This window comes from Molothrus aeneus, chromosome 15, assembly GCF_037042795.1.
Source record: "Molothrus aeneus isolate 106 chromosome 15, BPBGC_Maene_1.0, whole genome shotgun sequence".
Lineage (NCBI taxonomy): Eukaryota > Metazoa > Chordata > Aves > Passeriformes > Icteridae > Molothrus > Molothrus aeneus.
In genome coordinates this window covers 16021772-16039138 of record NC_089660.1, presented here as the reverse complement: position 1 = coordinate 16039138, position 17367 = coordinate 16021772, and the positions used below count along the sequence as shown (strand labels likewise).

The 17367-nt window shown below is 51.5% G+C and overlaps 1 protein-coding gene across 1 annotated transcript; it reads left to right on the top strand.

Moving 5' to 3' along the window:
- Positions 1-76: 76 nt before the first annotated feature.
- On the top strand, positions 77-12156 carry HARS1 (histidyl-tRNA synthetase 1). The gene is made up of 13 exons (XM_066560150.1): positions 77-181; positions 865-954; positions 2561-2680; positions 2823-2918; positions 3638-3763; positions 5723-5830; positions 7475-7573; positions 8596-8689; positions 8827-8954; positions 9038-9280; positions 10391-10507; positions 10873-11019; positions 11651-12156. Exons 1-13 carry the CDS (start codon positions 104-106, stop codon positions 11708-11710), a joined length of 1506 nt encoding a protein of 501 aa, XP_066416247.1. The 5' UTR covers positions 77-103; the 3' UTR covers positions 11711-12156.
- The last annotated feature ends 5211 nt before the right edge of the window (positions 12157-17367 follow it).

Here is a 17367-nt window from a genome sequence, read left to right as displayed (position 1 = left end):
CGCGCCCTCCGCTTTTCACTTCCCCGCGCTGGCGGCGCTGCGCGTGCGCGGCGGCAGCGGCGGCGCGGGAATTGCGCGTGCGCGGGGCGGGCGCGGCTTCGCCATGGCGGAGGAGGCGGCGGTGCGGGCCCAGGCGGAGACCGTGCGGAGGCTCAAACAGGACAAGGCCGATGCTGACGAGGTGCGGGAGCTCCGGTGCTCCCGGAATGGGGTGCCGGGGGAGCAGCAGTATGGCTGGGAGCGGCGGGGAATGAGAACGGGGGCCGTGTTGGGATGGGCAAGAGGGGCTTGGGGGAGCTGCGGGCACCGGCGCTGGGCAGGGAGAGGGCGGCGGGGCTGAGGGTAGGGGGAGAACTGGGAGTGCCGGTGTGGGGACGCTCGGGCCTGGGCTGGCGGCATTGGGAAGAGGGGTCGGGAAGGGTGGGAGTGCAGCGCTGGGAAATGGAAGGGCTGAGGGTGCAGAGGAGACTCGTGGTGGGAACCGGGGATAGCGGTGTTAGATGGAAGGGAAGGATGCTTGGGAGGAGGATGCTGGAAACAGCTGATGCTGGTGCGTGTAGCAGGAGCTGGTGGTGGTGGGGATAGGAATGGGGACGTAGCTGTGGGTGGCAATGGAGGTCGTGGGAGTCAGGGAATGGTGGGGGTGTTTGCGTTGCTGAGATAGGGGTGCTTGTTTGAGAAGTGCGAAGTGCTGGAGAGGAGCAGGGAATGTCCCTCTGGTTGCTGAGAAACTGGGAATAGTGGGTGTATTGAGGCTGTGGAGTCCAGGTGCGCTGGGAATGCTGAGGTTGAAGGTACTGGGGAAGGCATGGGCTGGGGCTGGTGGGTGGTCTTATCCCCAGCTCCCTCCTTCTCCATCCCCAGATTGCAAAGGAAGTGGCAAAGCTGCTCGAGATGAAGGCGCAGCTGGGGACAGATGACGGGAAGCACAAGTTTGTGCTGAAGACCCCGAAGGTAACTCCCCTCTCCTGTGCCCCTCTGTGTGCATGTCCTCCTCCACACACACAGCCAGCACCCCCCACACTTCTGTGGGCCAAGGTCCAGCATGGCCACACCTGTCTTTGTTCACATTTCTGTTTCCACTTTCACTTTTAGCAGCAAGGGGGAGAGGGATGAAAACATTTCCTGACAGCATTCAGCCCGGATACTCACTACCTTAGAGACTTCTGGGTGCTTCTGTGACATTCCAACCACTGCTGGTGTCGTCAGGAAATTCCCTCCTAATTATTGTAGGCCCTCAGTGTGAGAGGGCTCATATCTGTCCTTGGTCTGAGAGGCTCATTTACTGAACAGGTCTGGCCAGCTGCTGGAATTTATGTCCTCTGTTGGAAGGACCCTTCCTTTACAAGTGGTTTTTCAGCCTCCAGGCCCCTAAGAATAGTGTCCATAATGCAATTTCTGCTGAAATACTTTGTAACCTGAATGTTTCACCACTGGCAGCTGATCAGAGACCACCTGCTCCCATGCTGTGCTGTGGAGACAGTTATGAATCTGTTCACAAACAAACCAGGCTATGGTGATGCCACTGACATAGGAAATCATAGACACATGGAGTGGTTTGGGTTGGAAGGACCTTAAAGCTCATCTTGTTCCACCCCCTGCCATGGCAGGGACACCTTCCACTATCCCAGGTTGCTCCAAGCCCCATCCAGCCTGGCCTGGGACACTTCTAGGGATGGGGCAGTCATAGCTTCTCTGGGCAACCTCACAGGGAAGAATTTATTCCCAATATTTAAAAGTCTCAAAACTGTCCCTTTGTCTATTTCCTTTATGATATGTTTTGTTGAATGTAATTGTGGTGTGATGCCTGGAAAGTGGAAGGGTATTTCACTGTTTTAAAGTGTGGAGAAGGGGATTTTGCTGCTCAGTTGTGTTTCCAGCCTATCTCAGGCTTGCCAAAGGCAGCTGAAGGCCACCTGAGTGATCTGTGGGTGGGGGTGCTTCCTCCTGCCTAACAGGTTTTTGTAAAGTGGAAGTTGGAGGTCTAGCTAATAACAATGATTTTATGTTACTGAGAGCATGAAGGTGGGTCATTGAAATAATTCAGTGATCCTTGACACCAAAGAAATGGAAAGGGTGCATGGCCCTGTGAATTGTAGACAGACATTTCACAGGTGTTGCATTTTGAAAGGTGATTTTTCTCTCTGTTAGGAAAGTGCAGAGCTGACGGTTATTGCACAGTTTCAGAGCATGTCTGTCCTCTGTTTCCACCTTTGGGGGGGCTCACTGGGCAGGGGTCTGGCTAACAGGTCTGCATCAGAGCTGAGGACAGGTCCTGGTTGCACTGTCAGGCTCGAAAGCACTGAACTCTGACTGCTGGATCTGTTTTATCCCCTTTCTTTCCTGTACTGTGAAACTCCTGACTTAGGTTTCACTCTGCAGACCATGGCAGACTCTGTCTGAGCTGTGTCCTGATGTTTTCCGACGTTTTTAGTGCTGTTTACCAATATCTGGTGTCTGGACCTGCTCTCTCTGGTTTTGTTAGCAATATGGCAGCATCTTTCTCATGTCATGCCTCTAATCCAAAGTATCCTTTGCTCCTTTTGTTCCCTCACCCCAGGGCACCCGGGATTTTGGCCCCAAGGAAATGGCCATCCGTGAGAGGGCCTTCAAAGCCATCATCTCCTGCTTCAAGCGCCACGGGGCCGAGGTCATCGACACGCCGGTGTTTGAGCTGAAGGTGGGTGAGGACACAGCAGGCTGGCTGAGAGCTGAGTTTCCTTCCCTTCCTAGGCATTCTCCCTTTCTCTCCTTGCTTTCTGTGTGCTCTGGGGCTGATCCCTGTCACTGAAGATGCTGTTTGTTTGTGTGTTTTGTTGTAGGAGACACTGACAGGGAAATACGGGGAGGACTCGAAGCTCATCTACGATCTAAAGGATCAGGGAGGAGAGCTGCTGTCCCTGCGCTATGACCTGACAGTATCCTGCCACAGCTGGTGCTGAGGGGCCTTGGCAGCCCTCCTTTTGGGGTAGCACTGTCCTGAGGGGGAGGAGGGACCCCAAACTGACAGGAGAGCATGAGCAGGCAGTGTGGTTCAGTGGTGCAGAACCCTTGCTTGGTTATTTACTCTGCATTGCTTCTGTTTGGTGAAGGAATGCATAGAATCATGGAATATCCTGAGTTGGAAATGACCCCAAGGATCATTAAGTCCCACTCCTGACCCTGCACAGGACACTCCAGCCAAGTGCCTGAGAGCATTTTCCAAACACTCCTTGAGTTCTCTCAGGTCTGGTGCCATGACCACTTCCTTGGGGAGCCTGTGCCCGTTCCCAACAACCCTCTAGGGGAAGAACCTTTTCCTGGCATCCAGCCTGACCCTCTCCTGACACAGCTTCATGCCCCATGTGTGTGGAAGTACAGAAGATCTGTGTGAGTGTGGTTTCTCCAGGCAGGATTCCCAGAGCAGGCTGCTGCAGTACACAGCCCATGTCAGACTGAGATCCAGGCCAAGGTACTGCTGGAAGAATCCTCAAGGGACACTTGGAGGCAGCATGTGGAGACCCTGGGGAGCTGGGATAAATCCAGCTGTCTCTTAGCAGTTCTTTGCTGTGTGGGAGGCAGTGAGGACCCAGTGCTGCCTCTGACTGACAACTGGGGGGATGATCCCTTCTCGTGTTCATCCTGAACTCTGTCTCAGGTGCCCTTTGCTCGCTACCTGGCCATGAACAAGATCACCAACATCAAGCGCTACCACATTGCCAAGGTGTACAGGAGGGACAACCCGGCCATGACCCGGGGCCGCTACCGCGAGTTCTACCAGTGTGTGAGTGTGGGCAGGGACACTGCTGGGACAGGCTCTGGGCTGGGCAGTGCCTGTGGACACATAGCACTGTCAAAATAACAGCTGTGTTACCCTTCCCTGTGCCTGTGGAAAGCTCTGAAGGATCCACTAATCTTCTCCTTAGTGTGTCCTTATGAGTGTGAAAAACAGCTGGAGAATGGGAGAGTGGGTGTGACAGCTGTGGCACAGTGCTGGCGTGGTGTGGAACTTCATAGAGCCCCCAGGTATCACCTCCTTTGCACTGTATGGGAGGGCAGCTCCTTGCTCCATCCCACAGTGCTTGCTGGATGGGTGGTGGGGAAGAATTTCCTTCTGATCCCAAATCTGGAAAACAGTTCAGCTCTGGGTGTGTTAGCAGGACATACCGACCGGGCAAGGCAGTAACATACCGTACTTCCCCTTCCATGTTTACTCAGTTTTAACTTCAAAGGAAGGGAAAACCCAGAGGCCAAATTACAGAACAAGTAACAAAACAATTTCCTTCATGGCTCTCTCAGGGTAGCCCTAGGGAACAACAGCTTTGCTCTGCTCTACTGACACAGTCCCCAGAGACTCATATTGCAAACTATTTATTTTGTTTGAGAATATTCCTATTTCATTATACAACCCTTGGGAATACCTTCCAGCTTTGGCTTGGTGATTCCTGTTTCCAGATGACTTGGGGTCATTGCCTCCTGTCTCATCTACTCCAAGATCTCACTCCTAGGATAGCTATAAATGGTCTCCTAATATCCAGGCTAAATTTATTTGTATCTGATTGTTTCCTTCCTCTAGTTTAAAGAGTTCAGCTCTTAAAATACTAGCTATCATCCCTTGATATCTATTCTTCCCCTTTCCAGGTAAACATTTGGGAAATGTTTAGAGAAATCTTCCCCTCCTTAGACCATATAAATCAAGCTCTGTTACCTCTGCTACCTTCTCTCCTTGGATATGTTTTCATTCTTTTCTCAGCCTAGGACCTTTTCCTGCAGCTTTTCTTCAATATAATTTACCAGCCCCTGTTTTTTTTTTTTCAATGACATTTCATCTGTGCCATTTACAGCGATATCAGCACTTTCCTGACTTCCTGTACACTTCCTGTACTTCCTCACCCAACTTTCCCAAGGATTGCATCAGCCCTTTTTGCACTCAGCTGATCAGGAATTAACTGTGTGATCTCATCTCTTCCTCCAATGCCCCTGTTTATTTTGAGAGCTTGGTGAAGCCCTATTGAAATATATCCACATAACGAAAAGTATTCTTGAACCCAAAATCTCACAGAAGACTTTGCATTTGGGGATTCCTAAACAGGAATTGAAGATGGGCTCTCTTGCTTCTGTGTTTCATTTCTCTCTGAACACTGATGTTGTTTCCAGTCATGGGATACCAGCCTATTAAAGCTTCTTGATATTGGGCTTTGGTTCTTCTATGTGTTAGTTCACGTGGTGATCTCTGGTGGGGACCACTCAGGGTTCCTGATTGCTTTTTCTGTCTTAGCAGTTGAAACTCTGGTTTTCCTTCTTCTGCCTTCCCTAATCATTAACTTGGTTGGCATGTGCATTAAAAAAAGCATCCTAAGAATCAAGGCCAAACATTTGGCATTTAGGTCATAGCAAATGAGAAGTAATTTTTCCTCTTCTTTCTGGTTCCTTTGTTCTATTTATTTACTGCTGCTCCTCCTTTTGTTGTTTTTTGAGGATCTCTGTTTCAGAGTATCACACAGCAGCTGCAGTGTGCAAACTCTTTGAAGTGCAGTGGACATGAGAGCACTGCTGCCTTCCATGGTAGAGGCCCTTACCCACATCCTGTCCCTTCTGGACTGACTCTGTAAGGGATAATGCTCCCTGACATCCCAGTTCTGTAGGGTTTTGTATACAAACTGCTGTTCCCAGCAGCTGAAGGTGTTTTTCTGCAGCCATGCTGTGGTGCTGAATTGCTCACTGCCTTTTCCTGTGCCCCCAGGACTTTGACATTGCCGGGCAGTTTGACCCCATGATTCCCGATGCCGAGTGCCTGAAGATTGTGCACGAGATCCTCAGTGACCTGCAGCTCGGGGACTTTGTCATCAAGGTGAGACTGGCTGGGTTCTCTGTGCCATGGTGGGAAGCATGGTCATTGTTCTGTGCTTTTACACAGTGGCACCTGCTCCCACTCTAAGGCCTGACCCAGAAGTTCATCCCTCTTCTCTGCCTGGAAGCTTCCCCTTGTGTTAAAGATTGGACCTCCACTTGGATTTGCTTTGAGCTGGGAATGACAGGAGTTTTCCTGAGGCTGCAGTCAGCAGAGTTCTCTCCAAAACTAACCGCAGTCCCTTGCAAAATTCCAGCAGCCAGCTACAATGATAGAATAGTCTGGGTTGGAAGGGACCTTAAATATAATCCAGTTCCATTACCCTGCCATGGGCAGGGACCCCTTCCACTATCCTAGGTTGTTTTAAGCCCTATCCAGCCTGGTCCTGAGCACTTGCAGGAGTGGGGCAGTCACAGCTTCTCTGGACAACCTGTGCCAGGGCCTCACCACCTCTATAATAAAAAATGTCTTCCTAATATCTATCTAAGCAGGTGATTGTCATATTCACTGCCTGCAGTAAAACAGGCTCTGGTCCAGGATTCCTGCCCTTATCCCAGCAGGGGTATCTGCTCTGTGTGTGTGGTGTTGCCTGCAGACTCCTGCCTTTCCACCAAGTCCTTTTTGGAGCTGAAGCATTTTCTAGACCAAGAGTTGTGCCCTACTGTAGGCTGAGCCTGCTATTTGCTTCCAGACATCTCTGTTCCCTTGGGATGGCAGCAGATGGTGCTCAGTGTGTAGGTGAGGCAGGATGGGAAGAGTGCACAGGTGCAGTAGAGCAATGGGTAGGAGTGCTGGATGCACAGGAGGGCAGTGGGATCTATGAGGGACCTGGAGCTGGGCCATTCCTGGGCACTGCAGGCTGGATGTTGTGCTCCTATTGCAGCCCCATGGAGCAGGGGCCAGGTACTTCCCCTTGCACCTGTCTCAGGTGAGATGAAGGAACTGGGTTTGGGCAGTGGTGCCTTTGAGGGTGCACACTCCTGCAGTGGGGAGCAACAGAATAACCTGCTGTGGTTATTCTTGTCTCCCACAAGGCACTTTCTGGTTTATGTTGATGCTGGAGGATTCCAAATTCCTGTGCAGTTTCTTTGTTCCTAACTAATTGTAGACATTCTCACTACCCATGGAAATGTTGAATGCGGCTGAGTCTTTGGCCTTAACTATGTGCTCTTACAGAGCATAATTAAGCTATAGAATTCACTATACTATAATTAAAAAAATAAATCCTCATTGAAGATTTAATATAATCAGATTTCCCTTTTGTTTTAGGCTGATAGTGTAAGGTAATACTCTGAATTCATCTCCTTGGCTGTGGTCTGTTCCCGAGCTGGTTTTACATGTCCACATGAGGGGACTCATAGGCCCTGATGGTTTTTTTTCTCTGTTGAGTGGAGGTGTCTGGACAGCTCTAGAAAGAAATGGGATGGCTCTGCCCAGGCTTGGTAGATGTCAGTTGTGCTATTTGCTCTGCTCTGGGAAGCTCAGCTCCCCAAGAATGGGAAACAGAAATTACAAATAGCAAACCCCCCCCTTCATATACGTCTCCTATATTCTCTTCCATGCTTAAAACTACAGGGAGTGAAGCAGGACAAGGCTGAAGCATCTGCTTGAGTTCATAATTCCTGATGTTCTCCCTTTCCCCAGGTCAACGACCGGCGCATCCTTGATGGGATGTTTGCAGTGTGTGGGGTTCCGGACAGCAAATTCCGAACCATCTGCTCCAGTGTTGACAAGCTGGATAAGGTATGGGCTGGAGCTCCAGGCTGCATCTGCTGCTGCTGGAGTCTCAGTGAATGAGCCATGGTCCATGAGAATTGGCTGCAAAATGCTGATAAGCATCCAGTTGTTCCCACCTTTCCCTGGAGGGGATAGTGCAGGGCACAGCATTCACATAGGAAGAGTGGATCCTCTGCTTTGTTATCCACTATCCCATGAGGTCCTGATAAAAAGAAAGGTGGGAGGGGGAAAAGTGCTCTTCACATAGGAGGTTCAATATCCCAAATCTTTACCTGCTCAAGGTGTTGGTGGTTATGAACCAGGCTCATGAAAACCTGCACCAAATTAGGCTAGGGCATGTTAAAACCAGCAGCTTGTGTGTCATCACATGTGGTCATGGTCCTTTGTTGAAGGGTGAACTGCCTTTTCCTGTGGAGGACTCATTAGGCAACTGGAGGGGGTCTCACTCACAGCCCTGTTAGCAGAGATGCATTGCAGAGGCATGACCAGAATTTGGGGCTGTGTACGTGTGGAAAAGCAATGGAAGGGAGCACTGGGCTTCTTTCTGATGGGATCATTTCCTTGTGATTTATCTCAGGGCAGCTGGATGAGATCAAGATGCTGGTTCTCTAACTTGTGGTCAGTGGGAAGATGGCAGCATGTTAAGCTTCCACTGGGTTTTTTCCATTACCCAAGCAATACCTCACACCTTTCCAGGTGATTCCATGACCAGCAACATTTTCCTGAGTGGTGTTTATGACTAAGTACCTAACCAGGGAAACCACAGCAGCAAGATGGGTCTCAGACTTGGTGGTTATACAGTGCTGATATTTTATTCTGGCCAGAAATCAAACCAGAAGTATTTTTATAGGATTGAGATACAGACAGGCTGTGCAGAGTTACAAGAAATGGAGTTATGCACACATGACTGTGCTCTGAGAGCTGCTACTGCTGTCATGCACCTTCTAACCATGATGGTGGGATTCTGCCATGCACAGGAGAGCCCATGTCCCTGGTGCAGTGGCTGATGCCCTTCTCTCCCCTCACAGGTGCCATGGGAAGAAGTGAGGAGTGAGATGGTGGGAGAGAAGGGGCTCTCTCCCGAGGCTGCCGATCGCATCGGGGAGTATGTCCAGCTCCACGGTGAGCACCAGGGGGTGCTGCCCTCGGCCTTGTTCAGGGCTGGGGATGGAAGGTGCAGGGCACAGCCCCGGCTGGCCGGGGCCACCGTGCCGGGTGCTGCTGCCCTGGCACAGCTGAGGCACGGCTGTTCCTCACAGGTGGGCTGGACCTGATCGAGCAGCTTCTCCAGGACCCAAAGCTATCCCAGAACAAGGTGGCCAAGGAAGGGCTGGGGGACATGAAGCTGCTGTTTGAGTACCTGAGCCTGTTTGGCATCACAGGGAAGGTGAGGAGCTGTGGGGGCAGGAGGGGGAGCTGCCCCGCTGGGCCCCGAGCGGGCGGTGACGGGGCCGCCCTTGTGCCCCGCAGATCTCCTTCGACCTGAGCCTGGCGCGGGGCCTGGACTATTACACGGGGGTGATCTTTGAGGCTGTGCTGCTGCAGCAGGACAACGAGCACCTGGAGGAGCCGCTCAGCGTTGGCAGCGTGGCCGGAGGCGGCCGCTATGACGGGCTGGTGGGCATGTTTGATGCCAAGGGCCGCAAGGTGCCCTGCGTGGGGGTCAGCATCGGCATCGAGCGCATCTTCTCCATCCTGGAACAGAGACTGGAGGTGGGTGCCTTTGGTGCTGAGCTGAGCATGGTTAATCCCCCACTCCAGCAGATGCTGAAGTGAGTGTTCCTTGCCCCAGCCTTTGGAGAAGCCAGCCTGGCCAATGCTGTGCTCTGCACCAGGAGTCAGAAGCAGGATATAACTTCCAGTTCTCTCTGGCTTGGTGGATGGTATCTGAGGCTCCCACTGAAAACAAGAGCCTTCTTCCCACAGCCCTTAGACATGGCTTCTCCAGCTGCAGCTGGTGGGGGCATTTTAATCTTCTGCAGGGGCAGGTACCTTAGTGCTCCCCACTGCATTAGGCATCCACATGAGCCCACATCCTCCTCGGTGAGGCAGCAGCCTCACACATCTATTTGTCCTGCCTGTGGCACTGCAGAGACCAGACAGGTACCACATGTTCCAGGGCAGGAACAGTAGTGCCTCTAGGGGTTTCCCAGATAGATTTTTCCTCATCCCTGTCCTCAAAGTTGTACTGTTCTCCATTCCAATCAATGGGTGTTAAATAGGTCTTTGTAAGCTCCCAAAATGGGCTACATGTTCCCCTCCCCCAGAAGCCTGGTGTTAGTTCTCTCTCGGCAGCCAGACACAACTGGAATTTCTAAATAGAAACTGAATTCCTCCCCCACCACCTCCAGTCCTGGCCAGGTTTGTTCCTTTGCAGGTGACCTTTTAAAAGCTTCTCCCTTCAGCAAGGCAGCAGGGAAATGCCACATGGAATATCCAACATCTGCCAGAGGGGCTGGTGGAGTATTCAGCTTGCTGCTGTTTAACCCATGGTTTGAACCTCAGCTGAAGAGCAGGCACCTGCCTGTGTCCACCTTCTCCTGAGTGTGTTGCTTCTGAGCTGCTTGGAGCAGATATTTAGGAGGCCCTTGGGTGTGGAGAAACATGAGGGAGGCTGTGTTAAGCACGCATCATTGACAGTTGATTCTGCTCTAGGATGGGATCTGTGGGATTTCTCTGACTCTGAGTTAAGGCTGTTGATCCCTCTGAGCCCAGTCCTTTTCACTGCTAGATTGATGAGCTGAGTGGTGACCCATCCTGCCCATAGAATCTCAGGTGTCTTGGTGTGTCTGTGGCATCTTCTGGGTCTTGTCCCCTGTCTAGGCCTCTGAGGAGAAGATCAGGACAACAGAGACACAGGTGCTGGTGGCCTCTGCCCAAAAGAAGCTCCTTGAAGAGCGACTGAAGCTCATCTCCGAACTGTGGGATGCTGGAATCAAGGTATGACTGGCTGATGGCAAAGCCAAGAGCTGCCTGGTTCACTCTTTCTGGGAATGGAGCAGATCTGGCTTTGCTTTGGGCAGGAGTTACAGGGAGCAGGTGGGAAGCAGACACTGCCTTCCTGAATGGAGCCTTCCTCTTCTCAGTGTCCCAAATCATGGGCTCTCCAGGAATGGCTGGGCAGCAGGACTTGGTTAGCCCTGTAACTGCAAGGCCTTGTGGAAGCTGGTGCCCAGCCTTCTCCAGGAGTCCATCCTGTCCCCACCACACAACCTCACACTCACCAGACTGGCCCAGCAGTGCCTGCTTGAAAGGGTCCAGTGAAACATCCCAGTTTGATGATTTGTGCTCTGGCTTTCTCCCAGGCAGAGATGCTGTACAAGAAGAACCCCAAGCTGCTGAATCAGCTGCAGTACTGTGAGGAGACAGGCATCCCTCTCGTTGCCATTGTGGGTGAGCAGGAGCTCAAAGATGGAGTTGTCAAGCTGCGGATCGTGGCAACCAGGGAGGAGGTACGGCCTGTGGCACGGTGGGGTTGGCTATGTGACCCTTCAGCCCAACCCTCCAGACCCAGTGGTGTTTCCAGCAAGTTCTCTAACACCCCATATTTCAGTTCCTTGCCCCATGCAGCTCCCTGGAGTCATGGAGTGCTGTTGTGTCCAGCTCTGGGGAGTTTCCTATCACGTGGCCTCCTTGAACTGCTCAGTTCAGGAGCCTGGAGCATGCAGGGGTGATTCAGTGGTGCTCTTGGAATGAGTGAGACTGAACAGAACTTGGTTAGCCCTGAACTGCAGGGCTGCTCTGTGCCTGTTCCCTCAGGACAGATTCCCAAAACAGGCAGCACTGGAATCAGTGCCTAGGTCACTGGCTAAGATCACTGCATAGATCAGTAACCTAGGAGCCAATAGGAAAGTGTGGGAAGAGCATCTTTCTCACAACCATTATGCAGGAGAGGGTTTATTGGGGTTGCTGGTGTGTGCCTGCTCCTACAGGTTCAGCTCTGTGGCTACTGCAGCCCACCTGATCCCTGTAGAGAGGCTGGTGACACCTTGGTGTGACCTCCTGAGACACAGGGCCACGACTGTGGTGACGGGTCAAGCTGCTGGAGTTGTATTGAAGGAACTTTTTGTTTCCCTCGTGTAGGTCAATGTTCGAAGGGAGAGCCTGGTGGAGGAGATCAGGATACGAACGAGTCAGTGTTAACCCTTCAGATGCCTCTGCTCCTTTGCTGGATTCCAGCTGACAGATCTCCTTCCATAAACGCCTTCACCAGGCTGTGCAGCAGTGGGTGGGGTGTCAGGGTGACTTTGAAAGCTGTATTTATTCTTGTCTTAAGCCCTTCCTTCCGTGGTGGGAGCCAAGAGGCTGCACTGACTCCTGTGCCATGCCCTGGCCCTTGAGATGTTTCTGGGAAGATGTTGTGGAAGTGGCTGTGGCAGATGCTGGCCGCACGAATGCCGCAGCGACCCATGGAGCAGCACGCTGGCAGCAGATCCCGGGGGTTTGGCTGCAGCTTCTTGTTCCCATCACTTTGAATAACCATCCCAGCCCATCTCTCTGCTCTGGCTGCAGGGGGTGACCTTATCCCCAGCAACATGTAATGGCACTGCTCCCAGAAACATAATAAATCTGTCTGTCCCCTGCTGTGACTCCTGTCTCTGCTTGCTGCTCGGGGCAGGGATTTGCTCACCTGCCTCGTTAAGCCCAAGCTGTTCTTTAAAGGTCATTGTGGATGTTTCTGCAGCCATAATGTTTCCTCCTCCCTCTGGATACCCCTGGTGTGACAGGTGCAGAGCCAAGCCCGACAGCCAGGTGGGGCTCCATGAGCGACCTCCCAGTCATGGGTGTGACAGAGCCCCCAATCTCCTGTGGGTGGCTCAGGGTCTGTCCCCTGGCCCCCTTCGCTGCTGAGCCACACATTTTACCTGACGTCCCTAAAACAGGTCAGTTTTTAAACCTGTGGCTCTCTAAACAAGGGTTAGACATGAATAAAGAAACAATGCATCTTTTCTGTGCATGAAAGGACAAGACAGGGGAGTGGCAGGGAAAGCGAGGTAAGAAAGGGCTAGGAAAAGGTAGGACAAGGAGGCAGAGGCAGAACAAGGCAAGAAAGGGGTATGCAAGGCCTCCCTTGTCAGACTTTGCCAACCCCTGCCTTGCCCCGTGGCCCGATGGGAGCTCTGTGAAGGGTTCTAAGGTTGCCTCGGGCCGGAGCTGCAGCTCTCACCTCCACTCGCGTCCGCGCTGCCGCACTGGCACCGGTGCTTACCTGTGCACCGTATTTATAACCTCCTGTCGGCACAGCGCGGCCCGGCCCAGCCAATCACATTCACAGGGCATGCCCGGCTCAGCCAATCATATTCACAGGGCATGCCCGGCCCAGCCACTCCTGGCCCGCCTGTTCCCGCCCCGCTCATTTCCCTGAGCTCCGCTCTCCCCTCAGGCCCTGCCTCCGCCGCTCCGGGAGCCGGCCCCGCCCGCTCCCCGCCGTCCCCTCCTTCCCCGGGGAGAGCTCCCAGCCGGGGCCCGAACGGGGAGCCCCCGCCGGCCCTTCCTGGGCCCCAGAAGCACCTGCCGCGGGCTGCCGCAGCGAGGCCGCGCCTCCGCCGTCTCCCGGAGCGGCGCCTCAGGCGAGCGGGGAGGCGGGGCCGGGCAGAGGAGCGGGGCCGCGGCTGAGCGGGCAGAGTTTGGCGGGAAGGCGGCCGGATTGAAAGGGCGGCCGTGATTGGACGAGGCGAAGAAAGGCGGGCCGGGATTGGCCGGGCCGGGTGCCTCCTCAGTTCGGGTGGGCGGGGCTTGGGGGGGTCTGTGGGGAGCGGCCGAGGGAAGCCGGGAGTGCTCGGGGGTGAGGGCTGGAGAGCGAGGCCGGGAGAGCGAGGCCGGGAGCCCTTCCCGTGGGTTCCGGTGCCTCCAGGCGAGGCCGGGAGCCCTTCCCGTGCGTTCCGGTGCCTCCAGGTGAGGCCGGGAGCCCTTCCCGTGCGTTCCGGTACCTCCATGCGAGGCCGGGAGCCCTTCCCGTGGGTTCCGGTACCTCCAGGCGGGGCCGGGAAGGATCAGATAAACAAGGCATGGAACAGGCTGGCAAGGGAGGGATTGGTACAGCGAGGCAAGGGAAGGAAATCAAGGCATAGGAGGGGAGGGGAAGGGAAGAGAAGAGAAGGGGAGGGGTGGTGGACAAGGCAAGTGAGAGCTTTGTAAGGCAAGGCAAGGGAGGGGTGGGGAGGAGAAGGCAGGTGAGCCGTAATCAATGGAGGGACAAGGTACATAAGGCAATTGAGGGAGTGGTTGAAAGGCGAGGTGAGGCAGTGCATGGGAACAGCACAGGCTCGGGGCAGAGGGGCTGGGAAGCTGCCCTGATGGGAAAGGCCCTGGCAGTGCTGGCTCACGGTGGCTGAACGTGAGGCAGAGTGTGCCCCAGAGGGTCAGGAGGCCATGGGCATCTGGCCTGTACCTGCTGTAGTGTGACCAGCAGGACCAGGCCGTGAATTCCTCTCTGTCCTGGGTGAAACCACACCGGGAGTGCTGCATCCAGTTCTGAGCCTGTCACAGCAAGAAAGATTTTGAGGGGCTGGTGCATGTCCAGAGAAAGGAATGGAGCTGGGGAAGGGTCTGCAGTGTCAATCCTATGAGGAGCAGCTGAGGGAGCTGGGGGGGCTCAGGTTGCAGAAAAGGAGACTCAGGGACTTTCTCGCTGTCTTCAACTCCCTGAGAGGAGGGTGGAGATCAGACTCTTCTCCCAGGGACAGGATAAGAGGAAATGGCCTCAAACTGCACCAGGGGAGGTTCCTGTTGGACATCAGGAGGAGTTTTTTCATGGAAAGGATGGATAAACGCTGGAACAGGCTGCCCAGGGCAGGGGTGAAATCACCATCTCTGGAATTGTGCACAAAATACTCACTGCTCCAGTCTGGTTGACAAGGTGGTGGTTGGTCACAGGTTGGACTCAATGATTTTTGGAGGTACTTTTCAACCTTAATGCATGATAAAAAGGACAAAGAAGAGCATTGAAAACCGCCTTTGCTGATCTTTTCCATTTAGAATGTTTAATTACATTTTTAGACATTAATTTCTGTTTGCAGTTACACTTTTCTAAAGGTTGTGCATGTCAGCATTGGGCTGTTGAAATAAAAGCTTCCAGCAGGGTTAAAACTGGGAGCACCGCTAGTAAATATGAATTGAACCTTTTTAGTAAATGAAGTATCTACTTTCATCATTAAAATGAAAAGAAACCCAGATTTTTTGTTGTTGTTTGATGGCTCTGGTAATAACTAAAGAGAAAAGAACAAACCTAGTGCAATACAAAATATGAAACTTCAGTGATTTCAGACATTGCCTCACTGGGCTGATTAACTGTTTCAAATGCTTAAACATGCAGAAATGTAGGTGATAATCTGGGTTTTACCTTAAAAATAAGGCCAGTGGAGCTTCCTCTTCATAAACTGCTGAATAGAACTATATTGCAGAGTCTTCAACTGAGAAAATTAAAATTAAATAGTGCTCTTATTAAAATGCTAAGTAATAACACCAGGCACTAATTCTTATCTGGTTTAAGTGAAGACAAAAGATATTTCTGAAGTGGAAGTTTGATGCTGATGCAACATTTCCCCCCATAAATTTATACCACTTAAGGTTTATATGTTTCCTTGTGATGCTTTCTAGCATGTACCTCAAGTCTTTTCTCATCATAACTATTAGGTGCTGGAACTAATTAATAAGAGAGCAGTACTGCTGCAAGGGAGGTCATTTAGATTTTAGTTTAAAGCAGTCAAAATGTGCTTAGAACCTCTTGATATAATGTCACATCTCTAGAAGGAATCCTGTAATTAGCAAAGGAAAGCAGCCAGTGGACACTGCTGGTCCAGTGGTTAAAGCTGCAGAGCTCTGACTGCTTTCTGCACTACCCTAAAGCTGTTTGGGGCCTGAGGTGCTGCTTCTGGGAAGCATCAGCACTGTCTCCAAGAAATTAGATGAAGCCAAGAGCAGCATTTATCTCACTAACACTCAACATTTTAGCTGCTGATTTTAAGTTCCTTTGAGAAGTTCCTCACATGGATTGTTTGTGTTCCAGAGCGTGTGCACTTCAAACTGGGAATGGATTTCCTCATCCTCAGTCCCCACCCCCAGGCTGCCTGAGATGGATTAGGAGTGGGTGACAGCAAAATTTAAATGTGTTATCTGAGTGTGTGTGAAGCAGCTTGAGAAATCGAGACTATGGATACTTCTGCACTCTGTATCATCAGAGAGGTGTGAAATGATCAGAGGATATTAACAGCATTTCTTTAAAAAACTTAGAGGAGAGGCAGTGCTCCAGAGAGCTCTGTGGGCTATGGGGTGGAACTGCATAAACCAATTAAATCCACAGTGCCAATAGCTCACAGCAGCTCTGCAAATCAGGGCTGTTTACAGGAACCAGGCAGTAAAACAGAAAAGAAAAAAAATAAGGCCTGCTGGAATTACAGTTTCAAATGTGATGCCCTGGGCTTTTTTCTTGGTTCCATAGATTTAGGGGGTTGACTTGGACCTGTCTTCATTCATCTTGTGGCCTCTTCCTTTGTCTCTGCTTGACTTGCACAACTGAGGTGGAAATAAGTGATGGTGGAAGCACAGAAACAGCTTAAACTGTGGTTTTTTCTGCCAGGTGGGGTGTTGGGACAGGGATATTTGATAACTACAGATAACTGAATCTGGGCTGCATAACATGATCTCGGGTTTCCAATAGCTGGGAGGAAGGTAGTGGAAAAGTAGAATTGCTACCTAATATTTCACTTGATTTCTTTATGAAGGGTTTTCATAACCTGAAAATTACTGATCTGTCACATCAGAAACCTCTTTCTACAGAGTGAATGAAGACATGTACCAGAAAAATTACCTGATGGGAAGTGGATATTTTCCTTGAGGGGGATTCTGTCTTTTGTCTCAGGAGCAGTGCAGAGAGAAACCTTGTATGTTTATCCCCTGGAAATTGGCATATACAAAAGATCTGGTTGGGAATCAAGTTATCTATTTTGTTATCTTAGGTAAAACTGAGCTGGGCCTGCTGAGATCTGGATCTGATTGCAGCTGTGGAGTGTTTTCATGTAATGAGCCTCTTTAGGAGACTTTTGATCTGCAGCTGACAGATCTGAGAACCCAGACTGCTCCAAGGAAGCATGTGAGTGGTTTTTTATCTTTCTGAGGGAAGTGTCAAAGGGGCTGAGAGATCCCCCTTATATTGTGAAGAGATCTAGCTGGTGTTTGTACTAGGAAGAACAAATTCAATCTTTACAAGGAGAAATCTTATTCCCCTTGTCCAGGATTTCATCATTCAGGCCAGAAGAACAGTTTTGGTTTCTAACCCAGCACCAAAAATGACACTTGCCACTGTACCTCTACTTCAGGCACAAACCAAACCAAACCCAGATCTCTCACTCTTCAGGGCCAACCCCAGAAAATGATGACTTGTAGAGTTACAAGATGTCTCACACCTTTCCCTGAAAAGTATCATGGGTATAGGCTTTCCTTATTCTTATCCTTACACTTTCCTTATCCTTTTCTTCTTTTGAACCACCAAAATGTTCCCCACTCTCAGACAGGCAGCTCTGAACAGGGAGCACCAGTGCAAAGATAAAGATGATGTAATGAGGGTCTAGGACAGCCTGCAGTGCTGGAGCCTGCTGCTGAGGCTGGCAAGCAGAGCTACCACTGCCCACACACCACCAGAACATTTCCTCTCTTTTCTTTCTGCCTTCCCATGCTTTTCCTCCCCTGGTCCCTCCCTTTCCCCTTCCCATGAAACATCCCATATGCCATTCCATACATTCCATAGGTTCTGCTCTGCACCATCCCAGATTTCTCCTCCCTTGCTCTAAGTCTGATACCAG

What these genes read in the sequence shown, in the direction of transcription:
- HARS1 (XM_066560150.1), top strand. Translation starts at nt 104, where the DNA reads ATGGCGGAGGAGGCGGCGGTGCGGGCCCAGGCGGAGACCGTGCGGAGG. An exon ending in ACAAGGCCGATGCTGACGAG is followed by an intron (nt 182 to 864) that starts GTGCGGGAGCTC and finishes CTCCATCCCCAG; the next exon opens with ATTGCAAAGGAAGTGGCAAA. An exon ending in TGTTTGGCATCACAGGGAAG is followed by an intron (nt 8,955 to 9,037) that starts GTGAGGAGCTGT and finishes TGTGCCCCGCAG; the next exon opens with ATCTCCTTCGACCTGAGCCT.